General features: G+C 38.4%; 1 protein-coding gene across 1 annotated transcript in view; it reads right to left on the bottom strand.

Moving 5' to 3' along the window:
• Positions 1-4,832: 4,832 nt before the first annotated feature.
• 5PtaseI (inositol polyphosphate-5-phosphatase A) overlaps positions 4,833-22,004 on the bottom strand; it is a 297,544-nt gene continuing 280,372 nt past the window's right edge. The window contains exons 25-26 of the mRNA XM_068349793.1: positions 10,919-12,301; positions 4,833-4,971 (exon numbers count right to left, since the gene is read on the bottom strand). Coding sequence (XP_068205894.1) covers positions 10,943-12,301 — 1,359 coding nt within the window. The 3' untranslated portion in view covers positions 4,833-4,971; positions 10,919-10,942. The remainder of the gene's footprint in view (positions 4,972-10,918; positions 12,302-22,004) is intronic.

Here is a 22,004-nt window from a genome sequence, read left to right as displayed (position 1 = left end):
GTTAGCAGTATAAAGTTAGTAAGACGACAACACCAGCAACTGTGACAATCTCTAAATGCTAAGTATGTACCAAAAAGAAAAAAAAAATTCCTCAAGAAATAATATACTCGATATTACTTGGGATCCAAACACAGACCTTATCATTCTGAAACAAAACCAAGATTATTAGTACTGTACACTTTAGACTGGATTATTGGCATAAAAGCCCTTAATCACTTGCCAAGTACAACCTCGGAAATGCAGCGATGTATATTTTATATTTTGAAAGTTTATACAAATAGCTATAGTAAGATAAACAATAGTATTGAAGATTTAATTATGCAAAATCCTGGTGTAAGGAAATTTTTTGACAAAACAAAAATACTGGCACAAACTTGTAAGGGCTCAACGAAAATGAAATAAATTAAGATCTGTATGGCAACCACAAATGTTTAATATGGCAACTAAATGAAATATTCCTTATGAGTATAAAAAGTGAATGAATACATAAATAGATGAATGAAAGGGTGTACACAGAATCAATAACTGACTATTTGCATGAGCTAATTAAATAAAAGAAATCTGTTAAAAAGTAAACCCCCAACCCTTTCCTGACCTGAGACGTATGCTTCCATATATCATCCAAATTGCTTCAACTGGGAATAACTAATAACACCCAATTCATGAGAGCATTAACTACAGTTTAATGGCACATTGGGGAAATTTTTTTATTTAAAGCTGGCTTCCATAACAGTGAAGAATGCTCAACTTTGTTTATGAAAAACTTTGAACCATAATTGTGTACTAATGTTAAATTGTAAAGATTCCTCTCTAGTTCCATATAAAGAATAAAGCTACATATATAAAATACTCGGCTCTGTGGAAGAAAAAAAATTACAAATGATTATCTTCAAACATAAAGTGTACTGTGTTACAAGGACAACTAACAATTCTCTGAAAAATTCCTAAGCTTATTATGTTAGTTACCATTAAATAAACAAGGAAAATTGGCACATATTACATTAACTAATGTAGAAAATAAGTTCAATAAGGTAAATGCTAAACAGTACTTTACAGTATATACTTAAATGACCTCCCTATGAATAATGATAGGATGCTAATGGAAACAGATCTCTGCATAATGAAACAATCTCTGAAATGTAAAATGTTCTTCTGGAGTGATGAGACTTTGAACAAATGCCTGTTCAGATGTTTAACTTTGAATGTGGCTATTCCCTAATAACATGGAGGTTAAATGTCTTCTTTAAAAGAACAACAAATATATCTAGATATAAAAGTAATATCACTCCCAAGTTCAAGGTGTTTCACTTAACTGGCAGGAATTATGAAATGCACACCACCAGTATCACCTGGCTGCACCGCATCTTCAAATTTAACAACCTTGCTTCATGTATAACAAGGGCAATAAAATAGGCTATAATTGTATAAAAAATCACACAAGTCCCGGGCAGTACAGAGATCTGGTGCAAGTATTTCTTTATCATGATCTATGGCTCCTTTCTTAACCCTGAACATCACCCAACTTACAACAAATAAAAATATTTTAGTAACACTTGGTAAAAATATTGATTGTCAAACTTATATAGCTCTAAGTTGAATTAATTCAGGAATTTTTTTTTTTAATTTTAAAACAAAATGGGTGCATTGCAATTAAAATTAAGTTACCTGACAAACAATTCTGAGATATATCATTCCTAACTGGTGTAGCAGAAACTCTTAGTATCAAAATTTCAGGTCTTAAATTTATTCAGCTACCGCAATTTTATTTTATAACCATCAATATTGTGATATTCCAGATAATTCATATAAAAAATAAAATAAACCACTTTCATGACATCACTGGGTATACCGTAGAAATGTAAATCACACACAAGTAGATCACTTTCATTCAACAACAACAACAACAGCTCTACAAACGAATGTATTCAGGTCTGAATACCTACTGAAAAATATACAATACACATTAGTAAAGGCAACAGTTATAGCAGTCAACATGAAAGGTTCCTACACATAAAATGTTAATATTTGCTTCATAAATACTGAAATGAAGACATTCCTGTACTCAGTATAATTACCAAACTCTTGAATTATACCTTAGAAAAATGAGGAGCAAATTTTGTAACATATAACTACCTAAAAGTGTCAGGAGCTGAAATGTCATGAGCAAATGACTGATGGTAAACTTGACGTTACTTAGGCACTGACCTGTAACAGTTGCCTGTCATTTCGATATGAAAAATAAATACGGCTACCTGTAGTCTAAAGTTGGCACCATTTTGAGTACCTAAAAGGTACAAATTAGAAGTACAGTAAATACTGTCTAATTAACAGATTTGTGTAACAAATTATTCACCACAATAAAAGAAGTATAAATTTTTGTACCATCTGAACATGCTAGTTATCTAATATAGTACTTCCTAAACACAGTACCTTTAGCAGGCCGTACTTCTACTCTCACACCAAATGAACCATATTCTGTCAGTGAAGGATTTAATTTATCATAACCCTAGCAATGTTAAAAAAACTTCATTCACAAGTTTGTATCGTTTAACTATATTAATTGTGATGATGAATCAAAAGTTAAATACCGAGTTACCCTACACTAAAAACCTATAAGTACTTGGCACTTACTGTTGGGACAATCAGGATATAAAAAAAATATTCATAATTTATCCATACCACTGAATTACCAATGAAATAAGCAGAACTAGTAACCATTTAAGAATAAAGAAAAATACTGTAACCTTCTTTTACCTGTATCATTTCCTTCTTACTGTCCAACCTCTTCCAACATTTACAGAATAGTACAACAGCTGGGTTTGCCTAAAGTTGAACTTCAATGTGGAATGGCTTTACAGGGCCAAGAATTTGCCTATATAGGCAAAAATTCATAAATAAATCCAAACACAACAGTTTTAAAGAAATACTAAATTACTATGATTAACATTCAAATCTTTCCTGCCAATAAAAACCATTCTTGTAGATAACACAATTACTGTCAATAGCCAGTATTTACTGTATTACATATTTGGTCACATGGAATTTTTCACATGAACTCAAATGGCTTCCCACTCACAAGAAAATTACACTACTACTTAACCTTGGACTGGTAAGGCCAGTAAGTATTGTTTACAAGTGGAATTAGTGTGAAGATTATGAAATACAGATCAATAAAAAAAAAATTTCAGTATACACATAATGAAATTCATGATCACATTCATTTTTTTAAAAACTGAACTTAAAGACATTTTCTTGAAGAATCATTATGCATTGTAATTTTTCATGAACATCAAGCCACTCTTATTGACTTATAAAAGTAAATATTTATATATATATATATATATCTATATTTATGTATACTATGTACATATTTCAACCTTCTTGTTATGGAGTGCTTAATACTGATTCAATGGTCACACATAGGCAATGATCCCAAACAACAGAGTACAGTTAAACTACACCAATAGCCAGAAATTTTTACGCCAATAAAGTTCTCATCGTAATTTCTGTGTATGAAGACTATTACAAAATTCAGGTAACCGGGACACTAACAATAAATGCAACTAGTGTAGAGATAAAACTCTACAGCTTCATGAAATTTGGAAGTTACAATATACAGTAGTCATGTTCAGGAGAGTAAAGAAATCTTGGCATTGGCACAGGACTATATATTACATGTTGTTTAACAGCAATTATTCAATATATAATTTACAATTTTAGTTAACAATTATAAAAGTGACTGTGGGTGTGATATGTGGTATCACTAATATCCAGTGACATTTGCATTTCCTCAGACACATACTGAATTGTTTATAATTTCTTATGCTCTTCATTGAGACATAACACTATACAGTACCAAGCTTTTTTTTATATTTTCTTTAAGGAACATTATTAAATGTGACAAATATCTTCCTTGGTGATTAATGTCTTGGTTTATTTTATGGCACAAAATAAGGACTATTTAGACCAGATAAATTGAGGAAAACAAAACTTTTACATAGTCATTCAACGGCATCAGATTTTACATAAGTTACCCATTTTCAAAGGGGAATTATGTTCTTGAGAATGCATGTGCTGTATCTTGAGTTAGCATTTAGGATAACATAGCAGGTAATGATGAATGTAATGAAAACGAAGTGTTCATTCCAAATATGGTGAAGTTAATGAAATAAAAAAATAAAGCTTAAAAATCTTTGCTACCAGTTTAATTTTTATCGTACTATGAATGAAATTTTCACTCGATTACAAAACAATAAAATAATTTGGGAAGTTTGGACCAATATATTTAAAGTTTAGTAAATAGAAAGATTTTTTTTTATATAAAAACACTTCACTTCTGGTAGCTTTATATCACCAGAAAAAAAAAAAAAACACTTCCTTATCAAATGAACTTGTTATACCTAAGCCTCCAGTAAATCCATCCGTCTCCATACAAAGAAATGGAAATCACAGAAATAAAATGCTTTTCAGGCATTTATTTGATACAGCATGATTAATTTTGAAGTTTTTGTAATCTGATAAACCATGAACAACGCTTCCGCAACTTTTCACTGAAAACAGATTTGTTAAAAACCCTGAATAATGGAACACAAGCCAAAAAATTAAAAGCTTATGTGTTACCTTAATGCATCATTTATATAATGAAAAGAACTGCAGAATTTCCTTCTTAATTCAGATTCTAAACAAAAAAAAAATCTTACACAACTTATCACTGGAACTGTCACTGAGAAGACAAGTGACTGGTCCCACTCTAAACTGTAGTTTCCCTGAACACATTTATGTGGGAGTCAGGAGGGTTGGCAGCAGAGGCCAGATAACGAGTGGACACACAACCCCGTGGGCTACACCTCATCGCCCCCGAGGATTGATCGCTCTCTTCTTCCAAGCTTGGTTGTGGTTCGTCTGTGGATGAGGTCTTCTCTCCCGGCTCCCGGAGCTGCCACACGGGTTCATCCACTGGGGTGCCGTCATCTGTAAGTTTTAAAATAATCTATGCTTATATGGAACTAACCATAAAGTAATGTAATCAGTTTGCATAATAAGTGGCATAATGTCCATTAGAGATCACAAATCATTTGCACGTACCTTGCGCTAACAATTGAAGATGTCTGGAAAATCTATAGCAATGAATCACTTTTAACAGAAAATTTCTAATGCTTGAAAAAGCAAGCTTCATTCCTACATTATGAAGAAAAACAACTTTGTTAACAATGATAGGTAGATGAATTGTTTCACGATCAACGTGAAAGATTAAACCTTACTGAAAACCTTGTTCAAATTATTACTAATTATGACTTGTCCACACTACAAGAGTAACCGTACACTCACCCTCACCTAGCTTTGCAATCAAGCCCTACCCCTTACAAGGAACCTTAAACTCTTAAACATTTGTGATTGGTTCTCTCCCAAAAAGTGTATAAATGTTCTACTTCTAAATTGTCTAAATGATTATGGTTAGGTGTTCACTTTGTGCATAATAACACAGATTTTCTGTTCCAGACTTGTTTAGAATGCAATTTCCTCTGATAAAAGATATACTAATTTATAATAGTCACTATAAAGATTTGATTATAATGACTAAGCTTTTTCTACCATGAATAGCCTTTGATAAATGCATCTTTTTTAATATAAATTGGCCTAAATAAACAATCCCCCATTAAACACAGAAATTGGCAAGACTTATACATGTGGTTCCAATACCTCGAGTAGTAATAATTCACCAAACAGGCATTCATATCAGTTAATATCATTGTGAGATTAGGCCAACTTCAATTTTTGAAGGCAATTGATATTTTCTCTTCGATCTTTTGGGAATGGTTATCTTTTGAAATATATATTTAGTTATAAAAATATCCTATAATAGGAACTATATTTCAATTTTTTTTAAGAACAGCCCTATATGAGCAGTATAGAATAAATTTTTAACTGAAGCATAGATAAATACATTCCATTTCATATGTATAGCTTAAAAACACTGTACAGAAAATTTTCATATCATTGCATTATAAATTTGAATATCAAGTTCTTATATTATAGAGTAAAAAATGCATCACTGGCCTGCCCATAAACTTTTCATTCAAATTAATTATAACAGCCAGAGGTTAGGAAACAGGCATACCAGGAAATGTTGAAAATCATGGAATAATTACTGCTTTTTCAATAACTTGAACACTTTATTCCCCTATACTGTACTGTATAACTAGAAAAAAAGACTTTACATATCTCAGCCTTGAGGGATAAGACATTAAAATCAACAGTTACAAAATCAAATACAGGAAAGCATCCACATTTATATAGCACCAAATTCAGAACAACATCTTTAATAGGACAGACAAAAAGCCATTATTACACAAGGATTTGAAAACCCACTTCTATAACACTATCAGTCTCAACTTGCTCTCTCCTGTTATGTAACCGAGTATGCTGTACTGTATTTGATCTTGCATAAACCAATGCTTTTATGTATTTTCAGTTAAGGTGCATTTAAAATTATATGAATGAATACACCTTAACTAAAGATATAAAAACAGATACATTATACTTGGTCATATAACAGTCCTTCTATATAAAAAAAAAAATGATTTTTAGGCTTTTCTATCAAGGTAGTTCTTTATTATGAGTTATATACTTGTGAATGATCAGTATTCGATGTTAAATAACCGTGAACACCTGCAAATCTGTCGATGTTAAAGGCTGACTGTGTAAAGAGAGTTCTTCAATTTACGTGTATTCTTTAGAATGAAAGACATATGCAGAGTTAACATCCACATTCTATGCTGTGAAAAAGTACAGGCTGTAATGCATTTTTCAACATTCCTAGATTTTGCGAGTGTAGGCTAACCGTGCACCTTCTTTGAGAGTGCAAGTTATGTGTGAACCCAAATTGGCTGCTTCTCATCAATGTGAATGTGTAAATGGTTGTAATGAATTTGGATTGGATTTAAGAATTTGAGCTATATAGCCAGGTGCTGGACTGTGAGGGCATTCAGCAGCTGCACAATGAGGTAAAAATTAGAAGAGAGTAAACAAAAAGATGAGAGAAAGAAAGCGGGAATGGAAGTAAAGCAGAAGAATGTAACACAAGTGTAGCTACCGGCCAAGGGAATACTGCAAAGACCCTTAAAATAAAAAGTGCCTATAGACAGCACAACCCATTGAAGGGGCAATAAATTTGATTTCTTAAATGTATTAAAATGCGTTAAATATTCTAATTCAGTAGGAAATAACAGTCTGTTAGAGGAGGCATAACTAATATCATACTGTAATAAGTATTCTGTTGTAATTCAAGTGTACTGAAACTAACTCATTCATTCATTGAGTCACCAAAGTCATTGGGTAAAAACATTGGCAAAAAGCACTCTGCAGCAATGCTTAACCTTTGATCTGTATAATTTCGTTTCCTATTCATCAATAATTTTTTGGGATGTACTATACTATATATAATTTAGGGAAGGGAATTCTTTTTGTCTTTTTTTTTGTTGTTGTCTAATAACTAAAACTTTTTTCACTCAGTACAACAACTGTCACTAAATTTATGAAGTAAATTAAAGCAGATTTAAAAATTTACAAAACCAAGTGATAGTTGTGATATAGCAATGAGCTAAACTTTTTCCTGCAAAGGTAGATAATTTTGATTACGGCATTGCAATAGAATAATTTCATTGAATACGTAAAAGACAGTACAATACTGAATGAACAATTCGAGACAATATACTGTACAGTGATACCTCTGGATACGAAAGTTTCTGCTTACGAAAAATTCAGGATGCGAAAAGTGATTCGAAGATTTTTATGCCCCAGGATACGGATAAAATTTCAGGATACGAAAACCTTACGAGATCCCAACTCTTCGCCGAGAGTAATTTTAAAAAGCGCGCGCTGCCTGACTTTGAACTTGGGTAGACTCACTTACAGCCTCCCGCTCACCCATTGGTTATCTCCCTACTCAGACGCTAGCTGACGCCATAAGATCCTGCTTTCCTATTGGTCGGCAACTATCCCAGCTTGCCTACGCACGGGCGTTCATCTCTCTCTCTCTCTTTTCGTTCCGACCGCGGTATCGTTAACAGACATTGTGTGCTTTCGCTTGTTTGACTTAGTGTTAATATACAGTACATTCGTACGCCACGTGTTATCGTTAATAAACATTCGTTACTGTGCACTGTACTGTATTAGTGTTTACTATACATAGACTGTATATAACGTTACGTAGTGTATTATATTACGTTTGCCTAACGCATTTTAGAAATGTGTTGAAAAGTAGGCAGAAACAAGCTTCAATGGATAGTTTCTTATTAAAGAGGCCAGCGGTATTAGTAGGCCAAGACGAAGGTGAAAGTGAAGAAAAGAAACAGAAAAGAGGAAGGGATGAAGAATTAGAAGGTGAAAGTAAAGAAAAGAAACAGAAAAAAGAAAGTGATGAAGAAGTAGAAGAGATTTAGAAAATAAGAAAAACGTAGTTATAAAAAAGCAAAAAAAAAAATTCAATTTTAAGTTTTATGTTACCGTTAAGTGTTAAAGTAATTTTTTCTTTCATTTTATAGTTTTCCATACGTAATGTTAAGTGTTAATTATTTCTTCCATTTTTTCATTTCGTAAAGTTTAAGTGTTAATGTGTTAAGTGTGTAAATTACTGTACGTAGTCTGTCACTTGTTACGTTTTCTGCCTTATGCCATCCTCCTTTGCCGCGACTTCGCTATCGGACATCGTCTCAATCAAAAGGTAAGTTTCAACTTTTTTGTTACACTAATTAACTGTAACCTTTTTTTCAGAGTGTACATGTATCAATCATTAATTTAGGTGTACGTACAGGTAACAATACACCTTCACTGATCTAAATGCTTTACGTACATACAGTACCGTAACTTTTATACAGTAGTAAAGAAAACGGACCGTTTTCTTTGGGCTTAGGGGGGATAACTTGGCTATAACTACATTATTGAATAATCTCATAGTGGTTTCTGGAATGGATTAGGCTGTTTTTAACGGTTGTGTTAATTATTGAATGATAGAAATGGCTGCATTGCATGTTTATTACTACAGTTTAGCGTGTTTATGAAAGAAAGGGTGACTTTTTATAAGGCTTGGAACGGATTAGGCTATTTACATGTAAAACACGACTCAGGATACGAAAATATCAGGATACGAAACCGCATCCTGAACGGATTAATTTCGTATCCTGAGGCATCACTGTAATAGCTAATTTCTGAATAGATAGTAGAAACTGAATAAACCTTTGTTTTAAACTATTTCATAATGAATTTTCCACTAAATATCTCAATACAGTACATGTACAGAAAGTTTGAATTTATGAAGTAACTTTTATCCAAGTTTAATTTTGATGAGAAACTAATGCATTTAAAAGATTTTAATTTGTTCTGTTACTACCAGTCATTTAAATTTTGGTGTTTGCTAGTTTTTCAAAGTTTGAAAAAAAAATCTTAGCTCTTGTAATTAAACACTCTACCATAATAATATAATTGGTAGTTTGTCATGAAAATACTGAAAGTCAGGATAGGTCAAGTCTGTGTACATCCCTTTTCTTTTACATACTATCATTACTTACCTACTCAGGTCCGGTAATCCTGTACTTCAGATTGTTAATGGTAGTAGTGGGAGTTATCACTTAAGTTTTCTTACCACAAACTGTTCTACCCTTTGGGATATTAAAAGCAAGGCTTAATGAAAAAGAAAAACCAATTTATAATTACAAGCCCACTTTTCTCTTTATATAATGCCTCTGCATTTTATATAACCAATCCCCAATCACTCTCATGTAAAAGTTGCTAAGATCTGGTGAATGTGGATGGGAAGGCCAAATACTGGGGTAAAGCCCAGGTCTTAAGGCCAGGTGCACATGTAATTAGTATTTCATGGTGTTTTCCAAATATATATAAAAATTTCCTCTAAAATTCTAATTGAAATAAAAGCTTTACTTTCCAAAAGATGAGTCATAAATGTGCCATTCACATGATGTACTGTGATGTGTGGAAAGAATGCATTATCCTATTTATTACTCTAACAGACAATTCTAGCAGAGGTAAAATATCTAGAAAAAATAATGTTAATTCCACAAAAATAAATTAATTTAGGTAAATACTAAAGCCTTATAAATACATCCAATTTGCTTAGTATTGAGACGAATCCTACCAAATACGAAACACCTAGACTCAACGGCTGAACTTTTTCAAAGTGTGTTCCCTGATTCACATCATAAATCATCATGATTATAGTGTCAAAATGGTTTCATCAGTTATAATATTAAGCAATGTAAACAAACTCTTGTCAGTCTGGACAAATCACAACTACAATAACTCTGAAGCAAAAACTATCAACTTTCCCCCCCCCCCATCATTCTAAAATTAACTTAAACCAATAGGACTGGGGAAAGGGGAGGGAAGAAAAATTAATGTATTTTCAAGATTGAGATGATAACTTCTAGATGTTCAATACAGTAATGCATGTTGAAAAATATATGCTAATGTACAAAGCCCCTGGAATTGAAAATCTTACAATAAAAAATTTCTAAAATTACCAAGCAATTGAGAAATCCAATAAGCTTTTACGATAAACGGCAAACATCTAACACTATAAAACATCAACATTAATGTAATGGGAATTTACTATCATCTATATAATAGATATATTTAAGGAGAAACTAAGTGCTATACACATAAGCACAAATACAAGCATTAATAGCCCTAATTATTTAACTCCTGAAACATTCAGCACACACAAAAGTAATATAAAATTTAAAAATTGAAGAAGGAACACAGATTTATATACAAATGAAGTTCTAGAGACAAAATGCATGCTAATGTAAATAAGGGCAAAGTAAAAAGTAATTCATACATTCCCAATTTGATGCTGAATGTTTCATGCTAAGGTAGACTATAAAAAAGTATACAGTTAACTTACACTACAAGCACTACGTAGTCTACGTTAAGACAAAACACAACAGCACTGGCCAGGTGGGCGCTCGGACATATTAGAGTTGGGTTTATGGCCCGGTTTAGGGCATTTCTTTCGTGCTTTTACGGAACTGACTTCACCATAATCTACATCAGCAATATCAAAGGTTGGAGCCTGAGAGACAGTTTCTATATCTTTGAGTGGTCTTCCCATACTAGACACACTGTCTTCACTATAGTTAGCACTCAGACTTGATTCTGAATGGCTGATGGGTTTGGCTGTCAGACGATCACAGCTGTCAGCCAAAAGCAAGTTGTTTAGTGAGTGCTGTTCAGTGCTCACCTGTTTATGTACTACTCCTAGCAACTCCTTTGTGCCTATGCTCTGGCTGTCTCTGCTGTCCATGCCAGCACTGTCCCCTTCACTATCTCCACCTCCACTCCCTCCAAATTCTTCCTCTGTTTGGTTTGGAGATGACCAATTGTCTCCTTCAACATCCTGGAATGCCTCTGGTGTTGAGGAAGGTGGTGGTGGTGGTGGTTTGTCAACACTAACACAAAGTCTGGGAGTTGTTGGAGGGTTTACTTGTTGCGCACCTTCTAGTGTTGACGGAAGCGAACATCTATGATGTCTTTCTTCTAGATCCTTTTTACTACATTCTGGACTCTGTTGGGTGGGAACTTCTTCAAACCACTCTTCTGTTGATGAACTATGATGAGATATGAGCCTGGAAGAGGTGGCTCTTAATCTGAGCTTTGACTGAGAGGAATGTGCCTTGTGGAAGCAACATCCTGTATCCAGTGACTGGGTGGAGACTAATGGGGCATGGCAAAGAACTCTCCCTTGAACAATGCTGGTATTTGGGGCTGAATTGACTCGTTTTAACACATGGTCATGTCCATCAACATTCTCAGCTGCAGGACTTCCACTTAGCAGCAAGAGATTCCGCAAAAGATCATTAGATTTTACACCCCCCTCGGTCCTGGCTGCAATCCCCTTGAAAGGGTGGTAGCCGCACTGACAATGATGTATCTTTTCTTCACTAGCACCAACACTACACACACACTGAGGCACCAAACACATTCCAGGGTTCTTGAAACTAACAGGAGCAACAATAGCACCTTCTACCCTTACCGGGTTGATACATGCAGGAGATGGGGTCACTGGATTGACCTGACCTGGGAGAGGGAAGGGCAGGGTACTACTGTTGGGGCACACAGACTTGACTAAAGGTCTCGGACAGGCTGGGTATGCCTTGCAAAGGCACCATCCAGCCTGCTTAAAACATTGAGCATCAGGTTCATGCACAAAGTTAGGACATGGTGCATTGGGAGAGCAACAGGACACAGTACCTGCTCCCATTGGCACCTCCACACACAGACCCACAGGCTGCATAAGAGAAAAAGAAATAAAAACATTCGTTTTAAATACATACTAAATAGTGTACTGAATGCAAAAAGGGAAATAAGATATGTCATCTAACAACATCAATTCTGCAAAGTACATTCTACATACCAGTACAGTATACAGTGTGCTACGTAATGGCATACTAAATATATAGGAAATCGATGCTGTAAAGGTTACTCTGCATTGTAAAATACCACATTTCAAATGACTTTCCCTGTAGTGCACATTTTAATTTGACTGCTATTATAAGTGAAACAGAATATTAGGTATCAACAATTCATACAAAGTAAAAATTTTCAAAAGTAGTTTACATAGGATATTCATTTGGGTTAAAATTTCAGTGAGATGTCAAAATATATACAGCATTAGCTTGTTAATATATTGTCAATATAATCTAAAAGGTCATTTACATTCGATACCTGCAAAAGAACTTTATACACACATGAAAAAGAGGGATACTCGTCAATTAAATTAATTACCAGAGGCATTCAAAGTAAGATTAGGAAGAAATAGTCACCTGCTTGAGACATGTACGTATTAGTATACAATTATCAATATTCTACTCGTAAAAAAAATTAAGAATTTTCATTTCACACATCCATCCATCTACCAAGGCACTTCCCCCAATTATGGGGGGTAGCCGACATAAAAAAAAAAAGATAACTAATGGGGACTTTTCATATATACAACCTACAAATAATAAATGCAAGTAACAGCCAGTTAAGGTAGAGACCAGTCTTTCTTATTCAAATGATAGTCACTAAGGTGGGAGACTATTAAGATAAGTTTTAATTTATTAAGATCTTACTATCCTTTATTCAAATTCTAGACTTATGATGGCCAGACTTAGAGTAAAAGAAAGTGCAATACTGTATATAAAGTGGCCATGTGGAGCTTGGGAATAACAAATTCTTAATATAATAAGCTATAAGAGTCAATAACTTGCAATAAAACTTTCCACAGGAGAATGTCCTATCTGTATATACTGTAGAAAGAGAAAACAAAGAAGGAAGTACCAAATACAAAAAGATACATCGGCAAACAAATATACCGTGAACATACAAAGACAGCGATACTGTACGTCCGAAAATTTATAGAAATAGTGCCTGGGGCTTTAAGTAATACAAACATCTTTCTTGAAATCATCAAGCAACAGTAACCAATAATGCAATTATTAAGACCGTTGTGCAATATATCTAAATCTTACACCACAAAAGGAATAGTGTGACTACAGGGCATCCACTCAATGTTGAAAAAGAAATTAGGACCGACACTCAAAAAAGACTTTCAGACAATGACCCAAATCATAACATTACCGTGAAAATAGAACTACGTACCACTCTTGACCTTTTTTGCCTAAAGATAAATGTATAAATATTCTGAGAAACTGCTCACATTCAATAGGCAAAAAAAAAAAAAAAAAAAAAAAAAAAAAAAAATAAAATGTTATTTCTATAGTCACCTGTGGTTCATATTGCTTCCTTCTCCAACCTCGGTTTATAGTCATTTAACCCCAAAATTAACAAAATCCTATTTTCTTTTCTTAAAATAGGCTTATCCTCCAGTTTAATAATGAGACAAGCCAGAGAATAATGACAAATTACTATGTTGAATACACCTTACCATCATTTGTCTTTGTTTCAGTCAAAATTAACAGCAGTACAACCTGGATTCTATTGGTGGTCCCAAAATTATTGTTGAAATAGACCAATCTTTTCTTTTGTCAAATGTAAGGACCATCATGGTAGACAACTGAACCATATCTGGCTGTTCTGTAAGATTGAGTGAGTGACATAAAAAAATCTATCATTCCTCTTCATAAGGAAGCACAAAACAGAAGGGCAGAAAATTTACTTCCGTTGATCACCTGATCTGTTGTCCATCCCTACCAAGATTCTTCGGGTCTGACTCTTTAAATATTTTCTACTTGTGCTAAAGATGGTAAATTTTTGTAATTTTGCCAAATATGTTATTTTTATTAGTAAAATAAATTTTTGAATATACTTACCCGATAATCATGTAGCTGTCAACTCCGTTGCCCGACAGAATTCTACGGGAGGGATACGCCAGCTATCACAATACTAGAAGGGGGTGTACTCACCAGCGCCACCTGTGGCCAGGTACTACAGTACTTCTTGTTGACACCTCCTCAATTTTTCCTCGGTCCACTGGTTCTCTATGGGGAGGAAGGGAGGGTCAATTAAATCATGATTATCGGGTAAGTATATTCAAAAATTTATTTTACTAATAAAAATAACATTTTTCAATATTAAACTTACCCGATAATCATGTAGCTGATTCATACCCAGGGGGGTGGGTGAAAACCAGTGTACAAGATTAAAGGATAGCCAAGTATCCCGTATTTCATATAATCAGTTATCTCAAAATAACAATGAAATAATAAGTACCTGGTAAGGAAGTCGACTTGAACCGTTACTCTGCCTTTTTTAAGTTCGTCTTCCTTACTGAGCGCAGCGTTCCTCTTAGGAGGCTGAATCAACTCTAAGGTGCTAAAGTATATAGGGCTGCAACCCCTACTAAAGGACCTCTACACAACCTCTAACCCAGGCGCTTCTCAAGAATGAATTGACCACCCGCCAAATCAAAAGGATGCGGAAGGCTTCTTAGCCTACCGTAACAACCATAAAAACAACAATAAAAGCATTCAAGAGAAAGGTTAAAAAAGGTTATGGGATTAAGGGAATGTAGTGGCTGAGCCCTCACCTACTACTGCACTCGCTGCTACGAATGGTCCCAGGGTGTAGCAGTTCTCGTAAAGAGACTGGACATCTTTAAGATAAAATGATGCAAACACTGACTTGCTCCTCCAATAGGTTGCATCCATTATGCTCTGCAGAGAACGGTTTTTATTAAAGGCCATCGAAGTAGCTACGGCTCTCACTTCGTGGGTCCTTACCTTCAGCAAAGCAAGGTCTTCCTCCTTCAAGTGAGAATGGGCTTCTCTAATCAGAAGCCTTATATAATACGAAACCCCGTTTTTGGACATGGGCCTCGAAGGATTCTTGATTGCACACCATAAGGCTTCTGACTGTCCTCGAATAGGTTTTGACCTATTAAGATAATATTTCAGAGCTCTGACAGGGCAAAGAACTCTTTCTAGCTCGTTACCTACCATGTTGGAGAGGCTAGGAATATCAAACGATCTAGGCCAAGGACGTGAAGGAAGTTCATTCTTAGCTAAGAATCCGAGCTGTAAAGAACATGTTGCAGATTCGGATGTGAACCCAATGTTCTTGCTGAAGGCATGAACCTCACTGACTCTCTTAGCTGTTGCAAGGCAGACGAGAAAAAGAGTCTTGAGGGTAAGGTCCTTGAAGGAAGCTGACTGGAGAGGTTCGAACCTAGGTGACATAAGGAACCTTAAGACTACGTCTAGATTCCAGCCTGGAGTGGGTAGACGACGTTCTTTAGAAGTCTCAAAAGACTTAAGGATGTCTTGAAGGTCCTTGTTGGAAGAAAGGTCCAAACCTCTGTGGCGGAGAACTGAAGCCAACATACTCCTGTACCCTTTAATCGTAGGAGCTGAAAGGGATCTCTCATTCCTAAGATGTAATAGGAAGTCAGCTATTTGGGTCACAGAGGTATTGGTAGAGGAAACTGCATTGGCTCTACACCAGCTCCGGAAGACTTCCCACTTGGATTGGTAGACTCTACGAGTGGATACCCTCCTTGCTCTGGCAATCGCACTGGCTGCCTCCTTCGAAAAGCCTCTAGCTCTAGCGAATCTTTCGACAGTCTGAAGGCAGTCAGCCGAAGAGCGTGGAGGTTTGGGTGCAACCTGTCTACGTGAGGTTGACGTAGAAGGTCCACTCTTAGAGGGAGAGTCCTGGGGACGTCGACCAGCCATTGTAGTACCTCTGTGAACCATTCTCTTGCAGGCCAAAGGGGAGCAACCAGCGTCAGCCGTGTCCCTTCGTGCGAGATGAACTTCTGAAGGACTTTGTTTATGATCTTGAACGGTGGGAATGCGTAAAGGTCGAGATGGGACCAGTTCAGCAGAAAAGCATCCACATGAACTGCTGCTGGGTCTGGAACTGGGGAACAGTACAAAGGAAGTCTCTTGGTCATGGAGGTGGCAAACAGATCTATTGTCGGCTGACCCCACAAGGTCCAAAGTCTGTTGCACACGCTCTTGTGGAGGGTCCATTCCGTGGGGATGACCTGATCCCTTCTGCTTAGGCGATCTGCTGAGACGTTCATGTTGCCCTGAATGAACCTCGTAACTAGGGTGAGGTTTAGACTTCTTGACCAAATGAGGAGGTCCCTTGCTATCTCGTATAGGCTCCTCGAATGGGTCCCTCCTTGCTTGGAGATGTAAGCCAAGGCTGTGGTGTTGTCGGAGTTCACCTCCACCACCTTGCCTAGCAGGAGGGACTTGAAGTTCAATAGGGCTAAATGAACTGCTAGTAGCTCCTTGCAGTTGATGTGGAGCGTTTCCTGTTCCTCGTTCCACGTTCCCGAGCACTCCTGTCCGTTCAAGGTCGCGCCCCAGCCCGAGTCCGATGCATCCGAGAAGAGATGAAGATTGGGGGTCTGAATCGCCAACGATAGGCCCTCCCTGAGAAGGAGATTGGTCTTCCACCACAAGAGAGTGGTCTTCATCTCTTTGGTGACTGGGATAGAGACTGCTTCGAGAGTCAAACCCTTGTCCCAATGAGCTGCTAGATGGAATTGAAGAGGGCGGAGGTGGAGTCTCCCTAGCTCGACGAACAGGGCCAACGATGAAAGGGTCCCTGTGAGACTCATCCACTGTCTCACCGAGCAACTGCTCCTCTTCAGCATGCTCAGGATGCAATCTAGGGCTTGGCTTATCCTTGGGGCCGATGGAAAAGCCCGAAAATCCTGACTCCGAATCTCCATTCCCAGGTACACAATGGATTGGGAGGGAATGAGCTGGGACTTTTCTAGATTGACTAACAGACCCAGTTCTTTGATCAAGTCCAAAGTCCAGTTGAGACTCTCCAGACAGCGACGACTCGTGGAGGCTCTCAACAGCCAGTCGTCTAAATAAAGGGAGGCTCTGATGTCCGATAGGTGGAGGAATTTTGCTATATTCCTCATCAGATGCGTAAACACCATAGGAGCTGTGCTTAGGCCAAAACACAGGGCTTGGAATTGGTAGACAACCTTTCCAAAAACGAATCTCAGGAAAGGTTGGGAGTCTGGATGAATAGGAACGTGAAAGTAAGCATCTTTCAGGTCCAACGAGACCATCCAGTCCTCCTGCCTGACCGCTGCTAGGACCGACTTCGTCGTCTCCATCGTGAACGTCTGCTTGGTGACATAAGCATTGAGCGCGCTGACGTCCAGCACCGGTCTCCAACCTCCTGTCTTCTTGGCCACCAGAAAGAGACGGTTGTAGAAGCCCGGGGATTGATGGTCCCGGACTATAACCACTGCCTTCTTCTGTAACAGGAGCGACACCTCCTGGTGCAACGCTAGCCTCTTGTCCTTTTCCTTGTAGTTGGGAGAGAGGTTGATGGGAGATGTGGTCAGAGGGGGTTTGCGGCAGAATGGTATCCTGTAACCCTCCCTCAGCCAACTGACAGACTGGGCGTCTGCACCTCTCTTCTCCCAAGCTTGCCAGAAGATCTTGAGTCTGGCTCCTACTGCTGTCTGGAGAGGAGGAGAGTCAGTTTTTGCCTTTAGAAGCCTTGGAACCTTTCCTAGACTTGCTCCTGGAAGAGTCTGGACGGGAGCTTCCTCGGCTGGGGGCTCTACCACGAAAGGGCGGAATAAACCTCGTAGCAGGAGTATCAGCCACTGGGGTGCGATAAGTCCTGGGGACTGAGGTAGCAACCTTAGTCTTACGAGCTGATGAGGCCACAAGATCATGGGTGTCCTTTTGTATCAGGGCCGCAGACAAGTCCTTAACAAGCTCTTCGGGAAACAGGAACTTAGAGAGCGGAGCGAAAAGGAGTTGAGACCTTTGACAAGGTGTGATGCTGGAGGAAAGGAAGGTACAAAGCTGCTCCCTTTTCTTAAGCACTCCTGACACAAACATTGAAGCAAGCTCGCCAGATCCATCCCTAATAGCTTTATCCATGCAGGACATTAAGAGCATGGCTGAGTCCTTGTCCGCAGGGGAGGTCTTCTTGCTAAGGGCCCCCAGGCACCAGTCTAGGAAATTGAACATCTCAAAGGCTCGAAATACACCCTTTAGGAAGTGATCTAGATCGGAGAAGGTCCAGCAAACCTAAGAGCGCCTCATTGCTGTTCTACGAGGAGAGTCTACCAAACTTGAGAAGTCAGCCTGGGCAGAGGCAGGTACTCCCAAGCCTGGTTCCTCTCCTGTGGCATACCAAACGCCCGCTTTAGAAGTGAGCTTAGTCGGAGGAAACATAAAGGAAGTCTTTCCTAGTTGCTGCTTAGACTGCAACCACTCCCCTAAAATTCTTAACGCTCTCTTAGAGGACCTTGCAAAGACGAGCTTAGTATAAGTTGACTTGGCTGGCTGCATGCCTAGCGAAAACTCAGATGGCGGAGAGCGGGGGGTAGCAGAGACAAAATGGTCTGGGTATACCTCTCTGAAAAGAGCCAAGACCTTACGAAAGTCAATAGGCGGAGAAGACTTGGATTCATCCACGTCTGATGAGGGATCCAGGTGTGCAGCCTCATCATCAGAAACCTCATCACCAGAGTGTAGCGAAGTGAGAGGTAAGGTATGCTGAACAGCAGAATCTGCACGAGCGGGAGCAAAAACGCTTGTGGTTTCATCCTCAAGTCTCTGTTGAGGCAACACCTGAGGCTCAGGCTGCAAAGGCTGGTCAAAAGGAGTAGCAGAAGGTAGGCGCATGGGTGGAGGAGGCTGACTCCTGGCATGAGTGTCTTGACTCAAGAGTTGCGCTTGCTGTAAGGTTGGTGGATGCGCAGTAGCAGGTTCCTGAGGAACGAGTTGAGGTTCCTGAGGTGTGAGCTGCGAGCGTTGAGGTAGTGGCTGCGTAGAACGCAGTAATTGTCTCGCGAGTTGAGGTTCCTGAGGCGCAAGGCTAAGGTGTTGAGGCTCTCGCCTTGAGGAGGGTTGAGGTCGCTGCAGCGAGAGCTGAGGAGCCTGCCTCATGGATGGGAGAGGTTGTTGTACCTCAAGAGAGTGTTGCCTCACTGGTGGAACCGCAAGTGGAAGCGGAGGAAGTAAGGTATAAGCTTCCTGTTCCCATTGCTGAGGTTGCCTTAAGGAAGGCGGAGGTAGCTGCACACCGCTGGAAACTGGCAACTCAGTACGTGGTAAGGTATCCTGAGGAGCCTCAACATCGTACGCCTGGCAGACAGGACTGCGGTTAGGCGGAGCGATCGCAGGAGGAGGTGTAACCTTCTCAGCCTGACACTCACGCATCAAGACCGCAAGTTGTGACTGCATGGACTGCAGTAGAGTCAACTTGGGGTCGGCAGACACTAAGGTCTGCTGAGGCAAAGCCTTAACAGAAGAGATCTGTTGCGGCAGCACCTTACTCCTCTTAGGAGGTGTGCATTCAACTGATGACTGCGGCGAGTCAGAGCTGATCCAATGACTGCAGCCAGGTTGTAGAGCTCTTGAGGTCTGGACTCTGCGTTTGAGAGGTCTTGAGACCTGAGTCCAACGTTTCCTCCCTGACAATTCTTCAGCAGACGAGTAAAAGACGGGCTCAATCGTCTGCGGGTGGGAGTGACGGTCTCTGGAAGACACGCCCGCAACCACCGAGGATACTTCTGTGCGCCGATCAAGGCCTGCCGAACCCTTTTGCCCTTCGACATTGCTTCTCCCCTGGGCTTGGGAGCTTGCAAGAGGTCCCGGACTGGGAGGACGACTGGCACGCACAGAAGTACCCTCACGCACCACACTGACACTGACACTAGCACTTGGCACTGCACTGACACTAGCACTCGTCACAGCACTGGCACTATTACCACCCACTGCACTCTTGACCTTAAGTTCCTTGACTTCGGCCATAAGAGACTTATGATCACTAACCACCGACTCCACTTTGTCACCTAAAGCCTGAATGGCACGCAAAACAACAGACATATCAGGTTGAGGGCAAATAGTAGGTTCGGGGGTAGCCACTACAGGGGGAGGAAAAGGTAGGGGATCATGAGGTGAGGAAAAAAAGTGAAGAGCGAGAAGAACTCCTCCTAACTCTCTCTCTCTCTAACTTGGTTGAATACTTAAGAAATCGGACAAAATCAAGTTCCAAAAGTCCGGCGCATTCCTCACATCGATCTTCCAACTGACAGGGTCTTTCCCTACAGTCAGAACAAGCAGTGTGAGGATCTACCGAGGCCTTCGGAATACGCCTATTACAAGACCTACATCGTCTATGGGGTGGGGCTTGTGAAATGTCAGACATCTTGAATCAAAGAGTTAGCCAAGTGGGGATTCCAAATCAAGCAAAAAGATCGTTAACCATTAATCAGAACTAAATAATAGCTATCTAAGCTAATATAGAAGTTTTCCAGTAAAGCGACAGCCGAAATCTGAGAGAAATACTTCACCAAAAGCCGTGAAAATACTCCAAGATCATAAGCGTATCCCAGAACGTCTAGCCGGAAGCACGACAGAGGAAAAATTGAGGAGGTGTCAACAAGAAGTACTGTAGTACCTGGCCACAGGTGGCGCTGGTGAGTACACCCCCTTCTAGTATTGTGATAGCTGGCGTATCCCTCCCGTAGAATTCTGTCGGGCAACGGAGTTGACAGCTACATGATTATCGGGTAAGTTTAATATTGAAAAATTAGTTTTTGTCTCACAATTATTCCCTGATATGTTCAATGTATATTTAATCAAGATTGGAAAGGTTAGGTTATTGCTTTGAAAAATGAAAAACTTATTATAAATAATTTCTGTATATCTATATGATCTCCCTTCAATAATGCTCTATTCCATTACAGATATCCTGCAATTTACAAGCATCACCTGTTAGCCATCTGTATCTTTTCCAGTTTTTTGTGCTAATTGAGGTTTCATGCCCACATTTTATATTGGGTTCATTTGATTGTGGCATTGTTCATCACCCTTCAAAGCCTGCAAAAGTTCTACTGTATTCAAACTTGAATTGTCTTCAGAGTGAAATTTAGACCATTCGTTATGAGTGTTCTGACGTAGAAGCAAGTGAAACGTGTACTGTAATTAAATTCAAAGTGATGTTTAGACCGTTTTGCATAGGAGTTCCGATGCTGAAATCAGTTTAAGGTTAGATTTACTGTTCCGATAGCAAAAGTAATCAAATCTAGATAAATTTTTTGTGGATTAGGTAAACTATGGGATTTGGGGGCAAAGCCCCAACTATTTAACAATGAATAGTTAATAAACCAAATAAAATGCCAAAAGCAATCTTGAAGGGAAAACTGGATCCTCAATTACCATAATGATATTACTAAGCATAGTGACAATTTAAATCATATCTTAATTCCCGTTACTCAACATTAGATGTAGACTTCACTCTAAACAGACCTTCATTCACGTGTTGACACTGGTGACCACAAAAAAAAAAAAAAAAAAAAAAAAAAAAAAAAAAAAAAAAAAAAAAAAAAAAAAAAGAAGAAGAAGAAGAAGTAGAAGAAGAACATACGGAGGGAAATTTTTGCAGGAGTATTTTGTTACAAAAGTAGCATTGTCTTCACTATTAGTATTGGCTCTCAGTGATAATGTGTCATCGGTTGCTAAATGATTTTCAGCATAGGAATTGCT

The sequence above is a fragment of the Palaemon carinicauda genome, chromosome 26 (assembly GCF_036898095.1).
Source record: "Palaemon carinicauda isolate YSFRI2023 chromosome 26, ASM3689809v2, whole genome shotgun sequence".
NCBI classification, from domain to species: domain Eukaryota; kingdom Metazoa; phylum Arthropoda; class Malacostraca; order Decapoda; family Palaemonidae; genus Palaemon; species Palaemon carinicauda.
Note: the sequence above shows the minus strand (reverse complement) of the source record. Positions and strands in the feature narration are given on the sequence as shown.